The sequence below is a fragment of the Aethalodelphis obliquidens genome, unplaced genomic scaffold (genome assembly GCF_003676395.1).
Source record: "Aethalodelphis obliquidens isolate GAN/ISIS:26980383/991018 unplaced genomic scaffold, ASM367639v1 scaffold11, whole genome shotgun sequence".
Classification (NCBI taxonomy): domain Eukaryota; kingdom Metazoa; phylum Chordata; class Mammalia; order Artiodactyla; family Delphinidae; genus Aethalodelphis; species Aethalodelphis obliquidens.
The window spans coordinates 107,866-122,592 of NW_020837955.1; the positions used below are offsets into that span (position 1 = coordinate 107,866).

General features: G+C 37.7%; 1 protein-coding gene across 5 annotated transcripts in view; it reads right to left on the reverse strand.

The window, feature by feature from the left end:
• Positions 1 to 14,727, reverse strand: part of PARG (poly(ADP-ribose) glycohydrolase) — a 113,568-nt gene that overhangs the window by 71,752 nt on the left and 27,089 nt on the right. Inside the window, exon 8 of one of the 5 annotated variants that reach the window (XM_027111807.1) lies at positions 6,480 to 6,530. The exons of the other annotated variants lie outside the window; for them this stretch is intronic. Coding sequence (XP_026967608.1) covers positions 6,480 to 6,530 — 51 coding nt within the window. The remainder of the gene's footprint in view (positions 1 to 6,479; positions 6,531 to 14,727) is intronic. 5 annotated transcript variants of the gene reach the window in all.

Genomic DNA, 14,727 nt, shown 5'->3' on the forward strand with positions numbered 1-14,727 from the left:
TTAGTTTTTGTATTTAGTTATTTTCTATGTATGCTGTATACAAAGAGTTGAAGTTCATTTTTTTCCCCCATAAAGAAACCCAATTTTCCCAGCACCATTTGTTGAAAGATGTTTCTTTCCCCCATCGATTGCTTTGGCACCTTTGTTGAAAATCAAATGATTGTATAAGTATGGGTCTATTTCTGGGTTTTATGGGTTTTCCAGTGATCAATTTGATTCTTATGCCAGGACCACACTATATTAGTTTCCTTGGGCTGCTGTAACTATCACAAACTGGGTGGCTTAGAAAAACAAAGATTCATTCTCTCACAGTTCTGGAGGCCAGAATTCTGAAATCAAGGTGCTAACAGGGTCATGTTCCCTCTGAAGGCTCTCAGAAAGAATCCTTCCTTGCCTCTCCCAAGCTTCTGGTGCCTATGGGCAATCCTTGGAATTCCTTGGCTTTCAGAAGCTTTCAACAAATAGTGGCTACTATTATGGTGATGATGCATATTGTACCCTCTGCCTTGTTTAACCTTTTACTACAGTTAAACCACTAATTATGTGTCAAGACTAAGTTCACATCTCCTTGTGAAGAAGCCTCCCTTGACTTTCCTAATTCCTTCTTCCTCATGTGACTCTATAGTCACATGCACATACCTGTAGTACAGCACTTATTATGGTTTATTATAATTATTTATTTACATGTTCTTCTCCTCTCCTTCTCTAATCTGTGACACTGCAAAAGCAAGGATTGTATTTCATACATCTTGTATTCCAGTACCAAGCATAGTATTTAGTACTCGTTATTATTTGCTGAATAGAGTTGATGAAAATTTTAAAATTACATTTTATCCTGCAAGCATCCCTGCAGAACAGAAAGCAGAAGGACATCTGGAGAAACTGAAGCTCAAAGAATGTAAAGCCAATTTCCCACATTCAAACTTAATGGCATACATCCGGACTAGAGGCCAGGACTTTCCTTCCCAGGTTCACAAGGAAGGGTATTTTAGAGAATGGAGCACTTGGCCAAGAAACTGGAATGGAATGATAAGGATAATTCGAACTCTGTTTACCTTACAGAGTTATGAATGCTCAGCTACAACCGTGTTTTATGAATTCTAAAGCCCCATATATAAATGCAAAGTATTATTATCTACTGGGCCAGTAATTTATGCCCTTTCTGGAGCCTCCTCTTTCTTTCAAGACCCCCCATATCAATTAACTGCCAGTCCTACTGACTGATCCAGCGGCGTCACATATTCATTACCTCCTCTTAATCACTACTAAACTACCCTGACTCAGCCCCTCATCCAGTCTCACCAAGATTACTACAGTAATCTAACTGTTGCCCTGCCGCTAGCCCACCTTCAGTTTTAGCCCAAGTACACCCTGTTCCACTTGAAAGCTTTCAATGGCTTTTCCTTGCCTTTTCAGTACAGTACAAATCCTTCAATTAATAATCAAGCTATCTGGCCCTAGATGCTTATCTAGTCTTACTTAGGGCTCTCTCTGTCTCTCAAACTACCTTTTGTGCATTTTACATACTAGACATTTCAGCAATTTACTCTTCTCTAGCTCCTACCTGTGCTTCCACAAATACAATCTGTGCTACGCCTGGAATATCTTTCCTACTCTAAAACTTACCTAACCTTTTAATGTCTTACTCAAACAATACACTGCTTCAAAGTCTATCTAAATGGACGTACCAACTAGAAGGTAACTCTTCCTCTTATAATTTAATTGTCTGTTTTTTCACAAGACACTTAAGACTTCCTGCTTTATGTTGTAGTTATTTATGGACATGCATTCTAGAGTTTACTAGAAGTTCCTTGCATACAAGATTGACATTGATTCACTATGCTAGAACATACTCATATGTAATGTTCTCAATAAAAATATTTGTTAAATTAACTGACACTTTCTACCACAGCTAGGTAATTTTACCAAGCTCTCCCTCTTCCTTCTCTCTACTGCCTATCAGAATCTCCCTCGAGAGGTTTTTTATTTTTTTTTTTATTTTTTTTTTTAGTAAATTAAACTGCATATGAACTGAGTTTTCTATAAAACACCTAAAAAACTTACTGGAACTACCTCCAGAGCTTCCCAAGATCGAGAGACAGGTTCATATTACAAAGATTAAAAAGAAAGAACATAAGTCAGAATTATTAAGATCTTTCAGATCCACCTCTTCTTCAGGCATGTTTTTAGACTACAAAAATTAAACATTAGAGCAAAAAAATAATTATAGCACTAAGTTATGTAAGGATAAAAAAATCAACTGGAGAAGGTGAATGTTTCTAACATTTACTTGTGCACAATTCAGGCTGACACTTTGAAGAGAAGAATGTGACAGCTTACAAGAAAACAAACTCACTCATTCCCCTTAATTTCTGAAAGCTCATGCAAGTCTGACAAGCCAACCACAGGGTGATCTCTCAAGTGTATCACTCATGACAATTATGGCTTTAATAAAAATGTTCTCCAAATTTTAATAAAGTCCAATTGGTTTTCAGGAAATAGCCAGTCTAGTATTTTCACATTTAAGAAGGCACATTTCACAAATTAGTGAACTAATTTCTGGACTTAAATAAGACTTCCAAAAATTTTATATTATGGCAACAAAAGAGGTACAAAATGAATATGGTGGCGAGGCAAGGTGATGTGCTGAGAAGCCACCCTGTCTCTCTATCGTCCCTTAGTTTGGTTTTCTCTTCAAACAGCTATTAAGAGCTTCCTAAGTAATTTTCAAAATGCTATGACTCAAACCTGAGAAGCACTGATGAAGATCACAACTCACTAGAAGCACTTGAAATCATCTGTTTTAAGGATAATACAAAAGATCCTTTGAAGTATGTGCCCTGTAACTTACACTAGAAATAATCTGTATTTGTCATTAAATTAACAGCTGTTTAATATGGGATAAACCAGGTTGCTATACACTTCCTTTTTCTCCCCATCAATGGGTGCCAGCAGGAGTAAAAGAGTGCCAAGCATTAGAATCTCCTTTTATTCTTTTCTTCCCCCGCCCAGGGGAATGAAGGATTTATTACTTGCAGCAAGTAAGGAGAACATTGGGATCTTTCCCAAAGCAGTGTCTCTAGAATCAAAGAGATTCTTAACCTCCAATCCCATAGCCAAACTCTTATTAGCCAGTAAAGGGAAGAGGAAGTAACGATGAAGTGAGAAAGAGCCCTTTGGCAGGTTACCTCAACTCCACTTCCACTCTCCCAATCCTTGTTCTGTTTCTCAGGACAGAACTATGAACTAGTTTCTCACTTCAGGAAACAAGCCATTAGTGGCTTAAAATTCACAGACTTTTGTAGAGGGGTGTGGAAATTTCACCATCATATACTCCAAAACACAAATAAGTGACAACTAATTTGGGAACACAATCACTTTAGGAAGAATACCATCACCCAGTTCTTGAAACAAAATATGCCTCTAATCAAAACCAGTCACACTATTTCCTATACAAATTTCATTAGATTAAACATGAAGAACAAAATTGTGTAGGTTTATGACACATGAAGGAAGCTCTTCTCTAAACAGTAATCATTATCTTTTTTCATGCTAATAATAAAATGCACAAATTATTTTTGCCTTAGAAGGATAAAACATAATAACACACCCTTATTATCCTCTGTCTCCTAGAAGAATTTACTTCTCAATACCATCATGGTAAATGATTATTCTTTAGGGAATGATCTCAGACTAGCACAAGATGCTCTGATAGGTCTTTCTCATCTCTCACTCCTATTACTGTATGACTACATGGCCATAACCATCAATCACTCTAGCAAACAGCACCAAACCACAATGCTATTACACACAAGCCAACAGATATTTTCAATACCATATAGTCACACTATTATCCATCTTATATAGACAGGCAATCAAACTCAGCATGACAAGATTTCAGAGAAATAGCTAATGGTTAATGGAAGTTTTCTCATCCTGGAAGCAAAATGGACTTAATTTGTCTGAGAAATATAAGTGAACAATAACTTCATTCTTTTACTATAGTTAACAGTTTTAAATTTAGTAAAAATATTTTTGAACTATAAGAAATACTTTAAAATTACTTATTTTTACTTTTACCTAATTTTTAAGATAGTTCAATGACAGCTTCTCGCACTCACACCACTAGGAAAGTAATTTGCCATGCGAATCAAGTAATGTGCATACCTACATATTATAACACTTAATTCTTAAATTATCCAGTATGAATAGTCAATATTATAGTCCAAACTTCACTCTTATTAATAAGGCTGAAACAAACATATTTCCCAAAAGGTTTGAGGGCACCCCCTGGTGGCAGACTTTGGGGAGGGGGGAAAAAACCCACAAATACCATTACAATGAAAATATCTTTTTAAGAAATTGACCAAGTTCTACTCAGCAACTCTATTATTACAGGTAACATCCAATCTAGAAAAAATTCAAAATGTGATCAAAGAATGTTGGGAAATCTCTGAAGTTCCCTGTGAGGAGATCTGACCAGTACCAGCTCCTAGGTAGCAGGACTAGCAAGATGTCTGATGCAGAAGAAAACTTAGAGATGATCTCATCCAGGGCAGAACAGAACTTTCTACACTGTCCAAGACGGTAGCCACCAGCCACATGTGTTGACTGAGCATGTGAAATGTGGCCTGTGTGACTCAGCAGCTGCATTTCAAATTTTATTTCATTTTAATTAGTTTCCATGTAAATAGCCACATATCGCTATTGGCTTATTGTTTGGACAACACAAATCTAGTCCTACTCTTTACTCCACTCCAATGAAATAGAAATAGTCACCAGAGCAATTCAAGGAAGAGCCAAAGGTTCCCAGACACATGTACAGCTGGATGGTGCAAATATATATAATTGGACCTGCACCATTTTGTTTGGGGATTCTTAAATGCACCTAATTTTATTCCATTGCATTGGATTACTTTTTGGTAACTGCAATTCATTTGAAAATACAGATGAGTTTGAAAATGGTAAAATATCCCTTTTGAAATAATTTTTGGCTTTAAGACATGTGACGACTGGTACACCAGTTAGCTACATCAAATAAAACGGATTACGAGCTCAGGTTCAATTTATCATCTGGGGCATTCATTCTTTTCTCACATAGAGAGAATAAAAAGGTAAACGAGCCCCTGAACTGTGAATTAGCTAAGCTCAGAAATCCAAGAAAGAGAACAGCCCAATTGATCCAGCCTCTACTTTATACTTAACTCAAGTTAGGCATATTGTTAGTAGTATGTTGACATTTAGTTCAAGCATATATTGAGTGTCCACTTTGCCCACGATGCCATATTGAGCACTGTGAGGAATAAACACAGTGCTCAATATGCGCACTGTGTTTAAATAAATAAAAGTAAACAACGCAAAGCGAGGTCTCTGTCCTCCAGAAACGTACTACTTTTTAGGGTAAAAATGCCATATAAACAGACATAAGGGTTATGTGTACATGCCTCATCTTTTCTCTCTACCAACTGCCAATCTCAAATGGTCAACTGTCACTTTACACAAATAATTCCTAAATCTTTCAGTAAGAGGCTGTGGCTTAAGACCCACATTTCTGTGTGCTGATCTACTCTCCTTAAGTATACTGAAGTTAGTTCAAGAAACACTTACTGAGCACCAGCCATAAGCTAGAAAACACTAAGATGCCCTGGAGAGGTTCAGCCTCATGAAGGATGCAGACATTTTATAGAAAGATCATGCATTATGTGGCAAGCGCATGGAGGCAGGCACAGGTACTACTGTGAGCACAGAGTGGAGTCTTTAGTAGAGGCTGGGAGGACAGAAAAGAGTTCCCAGAGGAGATAAAGACTGAGCTAAGTCTGGAAGGATGGATTAAGAACAAGCCAACAGCATGCCAGAGAATCTTTAGGAATTCAGTCATTAGAATATCAGTTATGGAGAAGCTCAGCATCAAGTGATGCTGGAGAAATGGGTAGAGGCAAGGCCAGGGAATACCATAAACATCATCCAACAGAACTGAAAATAGATGAGGTGCCACATAGGGTTTGAAGATATATGCTTCAGATAGCTCACTGTGGGTGAGGAGCATGAAGGATGGATTTGAAGGGAGCACCACTGAACATGGGGGTCAGCTGGATGACTGCTGCAATATACCATCTGAGTCATGATGACAGCATGGATTAGACAAGTATAACAGAAATAGAGGTGAGCCTCAAGAAGTGTTTAGGAAGTAAATTTATTATGTCTTAATATAAGAAGCTGACAGAGAGAAGGAGCTTAAGATAAAGATTTGAGTGTGCCCAGCATTAAGTGGTATTTAAAGCTCTTGGCACTATGTTAAGTGCCAAGGAGTAACTAGATTTAAAAGGCAGACTACAGTTGACCCTTGAACAACACAGGAGTTAGAGGCACCGACCCTCCGCACAGCCGAAAACCTGCATATAATTTATACTTGGCCCTGTGTATCCACGGTTCCCCCATATCCATGGTTCTGGAATAGTACCTGTCCCTCAACTTTTTACCTTGCCTGAAGGAGTTTTTCCTCTCGGCAGTTCTTCCTTCTCAAGTAGAACCTGTTAGAATGAAGAGGAGGAGCTGTTATTCTCCTCAGCCCCCACCGCTAATTCCTTCAGATTCTACCAACTGTTGATCGCACAGCACTGTAGTACTTACTATTGAAAAAAATACACGTTATCAGTGGACCCACGCAGTTCAAACCCATGTTGTTCAAGGGTCAAATGTGCAGGTACCAGGCTGGGCAGGAAAAGACAGGAAGGCAGGAAAAAGCCAATAGATTACAACTGTTTTGCAAGGTGTGTTCCATGGGACATTACCTACGAGGGAAATCATAAGCCGTTACACAGAAGGAGGCTTTGTTTATAAATAAGTTTGGGGAAAATGTTTAGTTAACCAAAACTAAGCAGATTTCTTCACTATAAGACTCCTCAGAACTATGCCCAGTAGGAGGACATAACGTGTAGCAAACTAACTTGACCATTCAACCCTTTATTTAAAAGTATTAGAACAACACAACCTGGAAAACAGTGGCCCAAAAGAAAAGGGATGGAAGCAGTAGCCTTAAAAACAGAAAGTGCTATAGGAATAAGTGAGTAGAAAACTAGGAGGCTATGGTAGGAAAGAAATGCAGAGTTAATGATGTTAGAGAAGGAACTGGCCCAGGGCATAACCAGATCCAATTTGTGATCATAGGTTAATACAGTAGAGAGTCTCACATATAGGTTTGAGTCAGACTAGTTCATAGGTCATCAACATGATTATCAACCGAACAAAGGCTGTTGGATGTTGGTAGGTACCCTCCCTAAGTCAGTGCTTTTAATGATGCCAGATCTAAGGCCATAGGCCACTAAAGCCACCTTTTTTTAAGAGGATTTTTCCCAGGCTCCTCTTCTTTGTACTTATAATTCAAATCTTTGACCTTTTCAGGCCTCCCTTGATTTAGTTAATTGGTTTCTAGGACAATTCTGTCCCTTAACTGAATCATTTCCAGCTGACCTAATGTTTGGTCAGTATGTTTGACTGACTCGGTTCCTCTCTAGGTGCTAAGTCAAAGGCTAGCTCTGATGGCATGCACCACAGGGCACAGATAAGAGGAGACCCACCTCAGCCCAGCTCTACAGATATCAGCCTGGGTTTTCACAGATCTAGGTCATGGCCAAACAATTTAACAATGAGCTGTGACAGGGCGAGAGAGAGTCATGGACATATACACACTAACAAACGTAGTAAGGTAGATAGCTAGTGGGAAGCAGCCGCATGGCACAGGGATATTGGCTTGGTGCTTTGTGACAGCCTGGAGGGGTGGGATAGGGAGGGTGGGAGGGAGGGAGACGCAAGAGGGAAGAGATATGGGAACATATGTATATGTATAACTGATTCACTTTGTTAGAAAGCAGAAACTAACACACCATTGTAAAGCAATTATACCCCAATAAAGATGTTAAAAAAAAAAAAAAAAAAAACAATGGACAGGAATCAGCAGTGGGGGCTGAGGAGAAAAACAACTCCTCCTCTTCATTCCAGCAAGTTCTACTTGAGAAGGAAAAACTGCCAATAGGGAAATCTCCTTTAGGCAAGGTAAAAAGTTGAGGAACAGGCACTCTTCAAGGAGAGGTTTGAGAAAGATGGTACAGTAGAGCAGTTCTCAAACTTTCACATCTATCAGAATTAGCTAGGGGATTGTTAAAGCAAAGATGGCTGGGCCTCACCCCCAGAGCTTCTAATTTGCAAGGTTCAGGGTAGGGCAGGAGAATTTACATTTCTAACAAGTTCCCAGGTGATGCTGCTGGATCAGGGACCAAACCTCGAGAACCACTGCAGAAGAGCAGGGTTACCTGATCTAGGCACTACTGACCTTTTGGGTTGCATAATTCTTTGTCACCGCGAGTGTCATCCTGTTCATTGTAGGATGTTTAGTGGCATCCATGCCCTCTACCCACCAGAAGCCAGTAGCACCTCTCCCCCAGTTGTGAGAATCTAAAATGTCTCCAGACCTTGCCAAAGGTCCCCTGGGAAGCAGAATAACTTACTGATGAGAACTACCACAACAGATTATAGTCGTTAAGAGCTAAGACTCTGGAGTGAGTGGCACCTGGGTTGAAATCCTGGCTTCATCACTTGAACAAACTACTTAAACTCTCTAAGCCTTGAATTTTTAGTTGTTCATTTGTAAAATACAGTGTCTATATAATGGGGTATTTGTGAGAATCAAATGAGATAAAATATACTGCTTACACTGTATTTAGTACATAGTAAAGATGTCAATAATAAGCACCACCACTGTCTCTACCACAGATAACCAAGTAGGATGTCGCATCAAACACTGAGGAGATTATCTACAAGGTGAACTTTGTAGAAGGGGTAAGTCCAGGAGGAGACAGGGTTAAGCCTGGAATGGATAAGGGTTTGCATATGACGTGAAGATAAAATGGTCTGCAGCTTAAGCAGTCGGCCAGGAAAAAGGAAAGGGTTAAAAAAGGAACCAAAAGTCAACCATGGGGAAAGAGGCTATTTATATGGCTGCTCAACCCAGTGTGCTGTGACAGTAAGGACTTTTAAATTCCACTCCCAATGGAAGAAGATGCTCTGGTTCTATAGATAGAATGTTTTGTCCCCCCAAAATTAGTATGCTGAAACCTATTCCTCCAATGTGGTAATATTTGGAGGTGGGACCTTGGGGTGATTAGGTCATGAAGGTGAGGCCATCTTAAATGGGATTTAGTGCCCTTATAAAAGAGACCTCAGAGAGCTTTCTTGCTCCTTCTACCTTGTGAGGACCCAGCAAGTAGACAGCCATCTATGAATCAGGAAGCAGGTCCTCACCAGACACTGAATCTGCCAACACCTTGATCTTGAACTTGCCAGTGTCCAGAACTGTGAGAAATAAATCAACCACCCAGTCTATTCTGTTAAAACAGCCTGAATGGATTAAGACACCTTGTTTATATCTAAGCTGGGCTTCCCAGGGCTAAGGTGGATTAGACCAATAGCATAGCTTGGGAGTACATTTGAAAATATTCCATATTTCACTACACTGGAAATGGTTCTTCTTGTAGAAAATGTTTTTGTAGTGCTTTTCATGTAATCAAAGAGCAACTGAGGCAACAAGGTACTATGCCACTCGGCTTACTAAAAACTTCTTTAACACTGTAAAGAATAATTGCTCTGACAGCTTAGAATCTGACTGCCCCGTGCAGTTAATCATTACTTGTCATTACCATAGCAATAAATCATGGATGAGTATTTTTCACAATTAGTACCAAAAGTAAAATGTGGAAAGAGCTATTGGCTCAGTCCTCTAAGATGCAGCCACCACGCGGCTACCATGGCACTAATGGTGTACCACTCCCTGCATCACGAGGACAATGGACCTATTCAATGGACCTAATTAGTCTTTACTACCGAGTTTACCGCACTGTTTATACAGGCTACACATGGAAACAGTATATAAATTTGAAAAACAGATTTATATTGTTTTTATTTCCTCTTACTATTTTTATCTTCAGGTAATATATACTACGAAAATCCTTCTAGTGTTAAATATGAGATCTTATATGTGGATAAAAGTGTTACGAGGAGCTTAACCAAAAGGAATACAGAATTTATTTTTAATGACTAGGAGCATAAGATGAGTAAATAATCTGAGAAGTAATCTAACAGGATTTATAAATCAAGGTATGGTGTCAAATTGCATTGAAAAAAAGAAAACAGCTCAGAGCTAGTTGATAGAGATATAAATCACAGGAGAGATTAGAACATGAAATTATTATCACCCCTCCAACAGAGTAGATTTCTAGATAATGAAATCAATGACACAGCAACATTTAAAGGTAATGGCTTCCATAGCTATTTGAACAGAGTAGGTAGGGTTGGAGTTACAGGACATTAATGTACTAGATTAATTTCATCATTAGAATACAGGAGGAATTCTACTAAATAAATTTTCACTTTTGGATGTCTATAATTTCCATCCTCCTTGTCCTCCACACACATAAATACAACACAGTGTTTCACAAACACATAATAACAACTCTAATTTCATCAATGATCTAGTGCATAGAGGGCTCAACTGAGACTAATTATCCATTATACCTCAGCAAGTTTATAAAGCAACGTGCCTAGTTCCAATTGGAGCGATTAATTCTATGAGAGCTGCACTATTTAAAATAAATCATGAATGAGACCCTCAACATATGCTCCAACCCAAAGGATACATTAACCAAACCAAGGAGGAAGTCCACATATTTCACACAAATCTAAAATTTAATATTTTTCTGACTCTGATTAGCTTTCTTTTGGCTCCTGCAGTTCTCATGAATTAAATCAAGTCAAGCTGTAAAAGCAATGCAGACCTTATTGATTCTAGAGACTGTGAGTCACTAAGGGAAGAAGTCCAAAAAGGTTAAATTTCCACTGAACTCCAAACCAGAGGTTCGAAAGCTAGAGGAATAAAGACATTAGCTGTAGTCTTGTGAAACATTCAAGGCTGCTTTCATTTGATTAGGAATTTGCTACAGGCTCTTTATGACAAAACTAACAAGGATACTTTAAATCGTTTAAGTTTTGAAGAAACGTCCAGAAATAGATTCGTTATGAAGAATTCCACTTGGAACTGGAAGCTAAGGAGTAATGTGTTTATATACATTCAGAAACTTACTTCTGCACTATTAAAAAAAAAAAAAGGCTATTGTGAAAGCCCACAATCTTTACTGGTTATTGGTTAATGACATTTGTTCTGATTTGAAACAGTGGTTAACAACATGTTGCCTTACCTCAGCTTTTCCAAAACTAGTCTAAAAAACACTAATGTTCCATGAAACATTTATAGAGATTGTGGTGATGGGGGGTGGGGTGGGGGTGGGGGTAGGGGTGAGGGAATGGAGAGAGAAAAAAGAAAAAAATCCTATAATATTTTTGTTCTAAAATTTTTTTCTTATATATATGTGTGTATATATATATTTTTTGGCTGTGTTGGGTCTTCGTTACTGCACATGGGCTTTCTCTAGTTGCTGCAAGCAGGAGCTACTCTTCATTGTGGTATGCGGGTTTCTTCTTCTGTGGTGCGCGAGGACTTCAGTAGCTGTGGCACGTGGCTCAGTAGTTGTGGCTTGCCTGCTCTAGAGCACAGGCTCAGTAGTTGTGGCGCACGGGCTTAGTTGCTCCGCGGCATGTGGGATCTTCCCGGACCAGGGACCGAACCCGTGTCCCCTACATTGGCAGGCGGATTCTTAACCACTGTGGTTAAGAGCACCTAGAACCTGCACACCTAGAGCCCGTGCTCTGCAACAAGAGAAGCTACTGCAGTGAGAAGCCAGTGCACTGCAGCAAAGAGTAGCCCCCGCTTGCCTCAACTAGAGAAAAGCCCAGATACAGCAACGAAGACCTAGTGCAGCCAAAAATAAAATAAACAAAATAAATAAATTTAAAAAAATATTTTAACATACAAAAAAGTATTAAGTACATTCGATATAGTTATTATTAGATAAGCTGTCCATAATACTATGGCACGCACCAGAAAGCCAGGAAGTCTGAAAGACACCACTTACGTATGAATGCACATATGACGCCCAAGTGATGCATAAACATACAACTATTGCATTTTATGCTACTTAATGACAGGTGACTTACACTATGATTTTTGCCTAATAATTTCAATATATTATATTTTAACTTTTTATCCCATAATAAAGATATAAGTCAAAACAATTCCATCTAGCCATTACTTTATATATGTGAGATAACTTTCTCGGTAATCCATTTTAATACAAGCTTATATTTGTTTTCCCTGAGTTTCTATTGTTGTTCTGTCAATAATGATAATTTTTAAGGTTTCTCATGGTCACGTGAGTTCAAAAATGTCATTTTAGTTAAACATGGCTATAACAGCACACGTCTCAATTTTTGGGACAAAGAATTCTGATATACCTGTTTTTTAAATGTAAAACTACACAAAAAGAACTCTGAAGGAAAAGATGACTTAGGCATAATAGTTTGCTCCACTTAGTGCACATCCTTCAAAACTCAATACGACACCTATTTACCTTTTAAAATTAAGTAGTACATAAGCAAGAATGCAAGTTCATTATTGATAGATTTACACATCCTCATTTACAGGAAAAGAGGCTTTACACAACCTTTCTCTGACAAGTCATAGGACACGAGCAGACAGGACAATACATACTCAATATTTTAATAACTACAGCAAAGGCAAGAGATGCACAATTACCGAGTTGCCATAAAGAATTTACTGTGTACGTATGACTTGAGGTATAAACTTCATGCTGTATTTATTAAAAAAAAAAATAGTGGCTTCCAAAGAGGAATATATTTCTAGCCTAACCACAACAATAAAACCTTTGAACTTTGAAGTTTAAATTTTTCCATTTTTTATTTTAAATGATCTCCCATTCCTGTACTCCTATCTCTCACTCTCCACTTTTAGCAATCACAGATGTAAAAATAAAACAACAACAAAAACAAAATACCTGATTTTGGTATTTATGAAAGGCTTTATGGATAAACTAACTAACATAAGTGAGGAAATAAGAGACCTACTCATTCCTATCTTTTCTATTCCAGACATAAAACTAAACATGGAAAGGAAGATGAAATCGTCACCAAAAACCTTAGGTTTCCTTTCAACAACTATTCCATTTACTGAAAAAGTTCACTATACAAACCAATTTTAGAATTTAAAGTTCTTTATTTTGACAATTACATTTATTGTGAAATAAATGTTCAAAAAGTACACAAAATATATATGGATGGCCTAATGAATAATTATAAGGCAAACATCCATTTTTTAACTAGCATCCAAGTCCAGAAATAGAAGCCAGGATCACAGAAACAGAAGTAACCACTCTTAACATACGCCATCCCCACACCCCTCTTCCATCACTATGGCCATAATGTGCTATGTAAATTTCACAAGTTAGTTCACTGAGAATGAAAAGAAATAGTGCCACAGTTGTTGTAAGAGGGAAGTATTTAAAATATGTCTAAAATGTATTAATAGAGAAACTTTCTTAATATATAGGACATTCTGTTAAACTTTCCTGTGAAAAATGTCAGCAGTAAGTATATCGATTCAGTTAGAATACGAATTATAGAAGTGTTTGAATTTAATTTTGTGGAACACCACCCAGGAGGGCCATAAAACACAGATTATTTGTTCCTAGCACTTCCAACAGCTGGCAGGGAGGAAAACTAATATTAGCATTCAAGATGCAAAAAACACTAAATAATGGCCATTTCAACTCAGTAGCACCTAAATATTTAACTATGATTTACAAAATAACAGGTTGATTTCTGTGATCTTTGCTGGTCTCTGAAAAAACTTTTTAAAAAGCTTAGGCAGTACTCCTTGCTTTTATCCTAAATAAGGATGCTCAAAAGATTACCAGGATTCTGGGTCTCTTACTTCTTGCTCTCAATACTAGCATTTAGGTAATGACTGTAACATGGAACCACACTAAATGACTGTTGATATTAACACCTCCTGTTCTAAAGTAGTATGGGTTACAAAACCTATTACTCACAGAACCAGCCAAAGCAAAGTTTTAAGGAGATAAATGTTAACAGCCCCAAAATCAACTTAACTGTAAAATATTAAAATTGATATGATATTAAATTTAAACTTCATTTTTTTCTTTAGCAAAACAAGTTACTCAGAGCTGGGTGTGACATTTAAGTAAAGAATTCCCAAATACTGTTAAAAGCAACATTTAAGAGCCCTTTTAAAAGAAGCATTCTTACTCCAAAATGTGGACACAGACAATACAAAGCAAATAGAATTCACTTATAATTTAAAACCTAGCCAAACAACTGCTTCCCTTGCACTAAAGATCTGTTTTTACTCCTCCAATCCCACCACATATGTATCTAATACTTACTTCTCAATAACTCCTGCAATCCTGGGCAATGTTATCCCTGTGGGCTGTGACATGGTAAAGTTCTATATTAATACCTTTGGAAGTTTGAAGGACAGAAAAACACACAACTGTATTAAATATCCAAGGTCTACTGTTAAGTACATTGACAATGCACAAACAACAGACAGTCATAGGGACGAACATCCTTAAATCTCTAGACATGCTTTACACAAAGAGACTTCCTTAAATCTCTAACACTGGAATGGCTAAGCAAATGACATATCATTTGATGGAATATTATGCAACCATTAAGACTAAAAATGATGAAGCTATGTAACACAGCTTTATAATATATCATAAAATATTTTAAATATACTTTTAT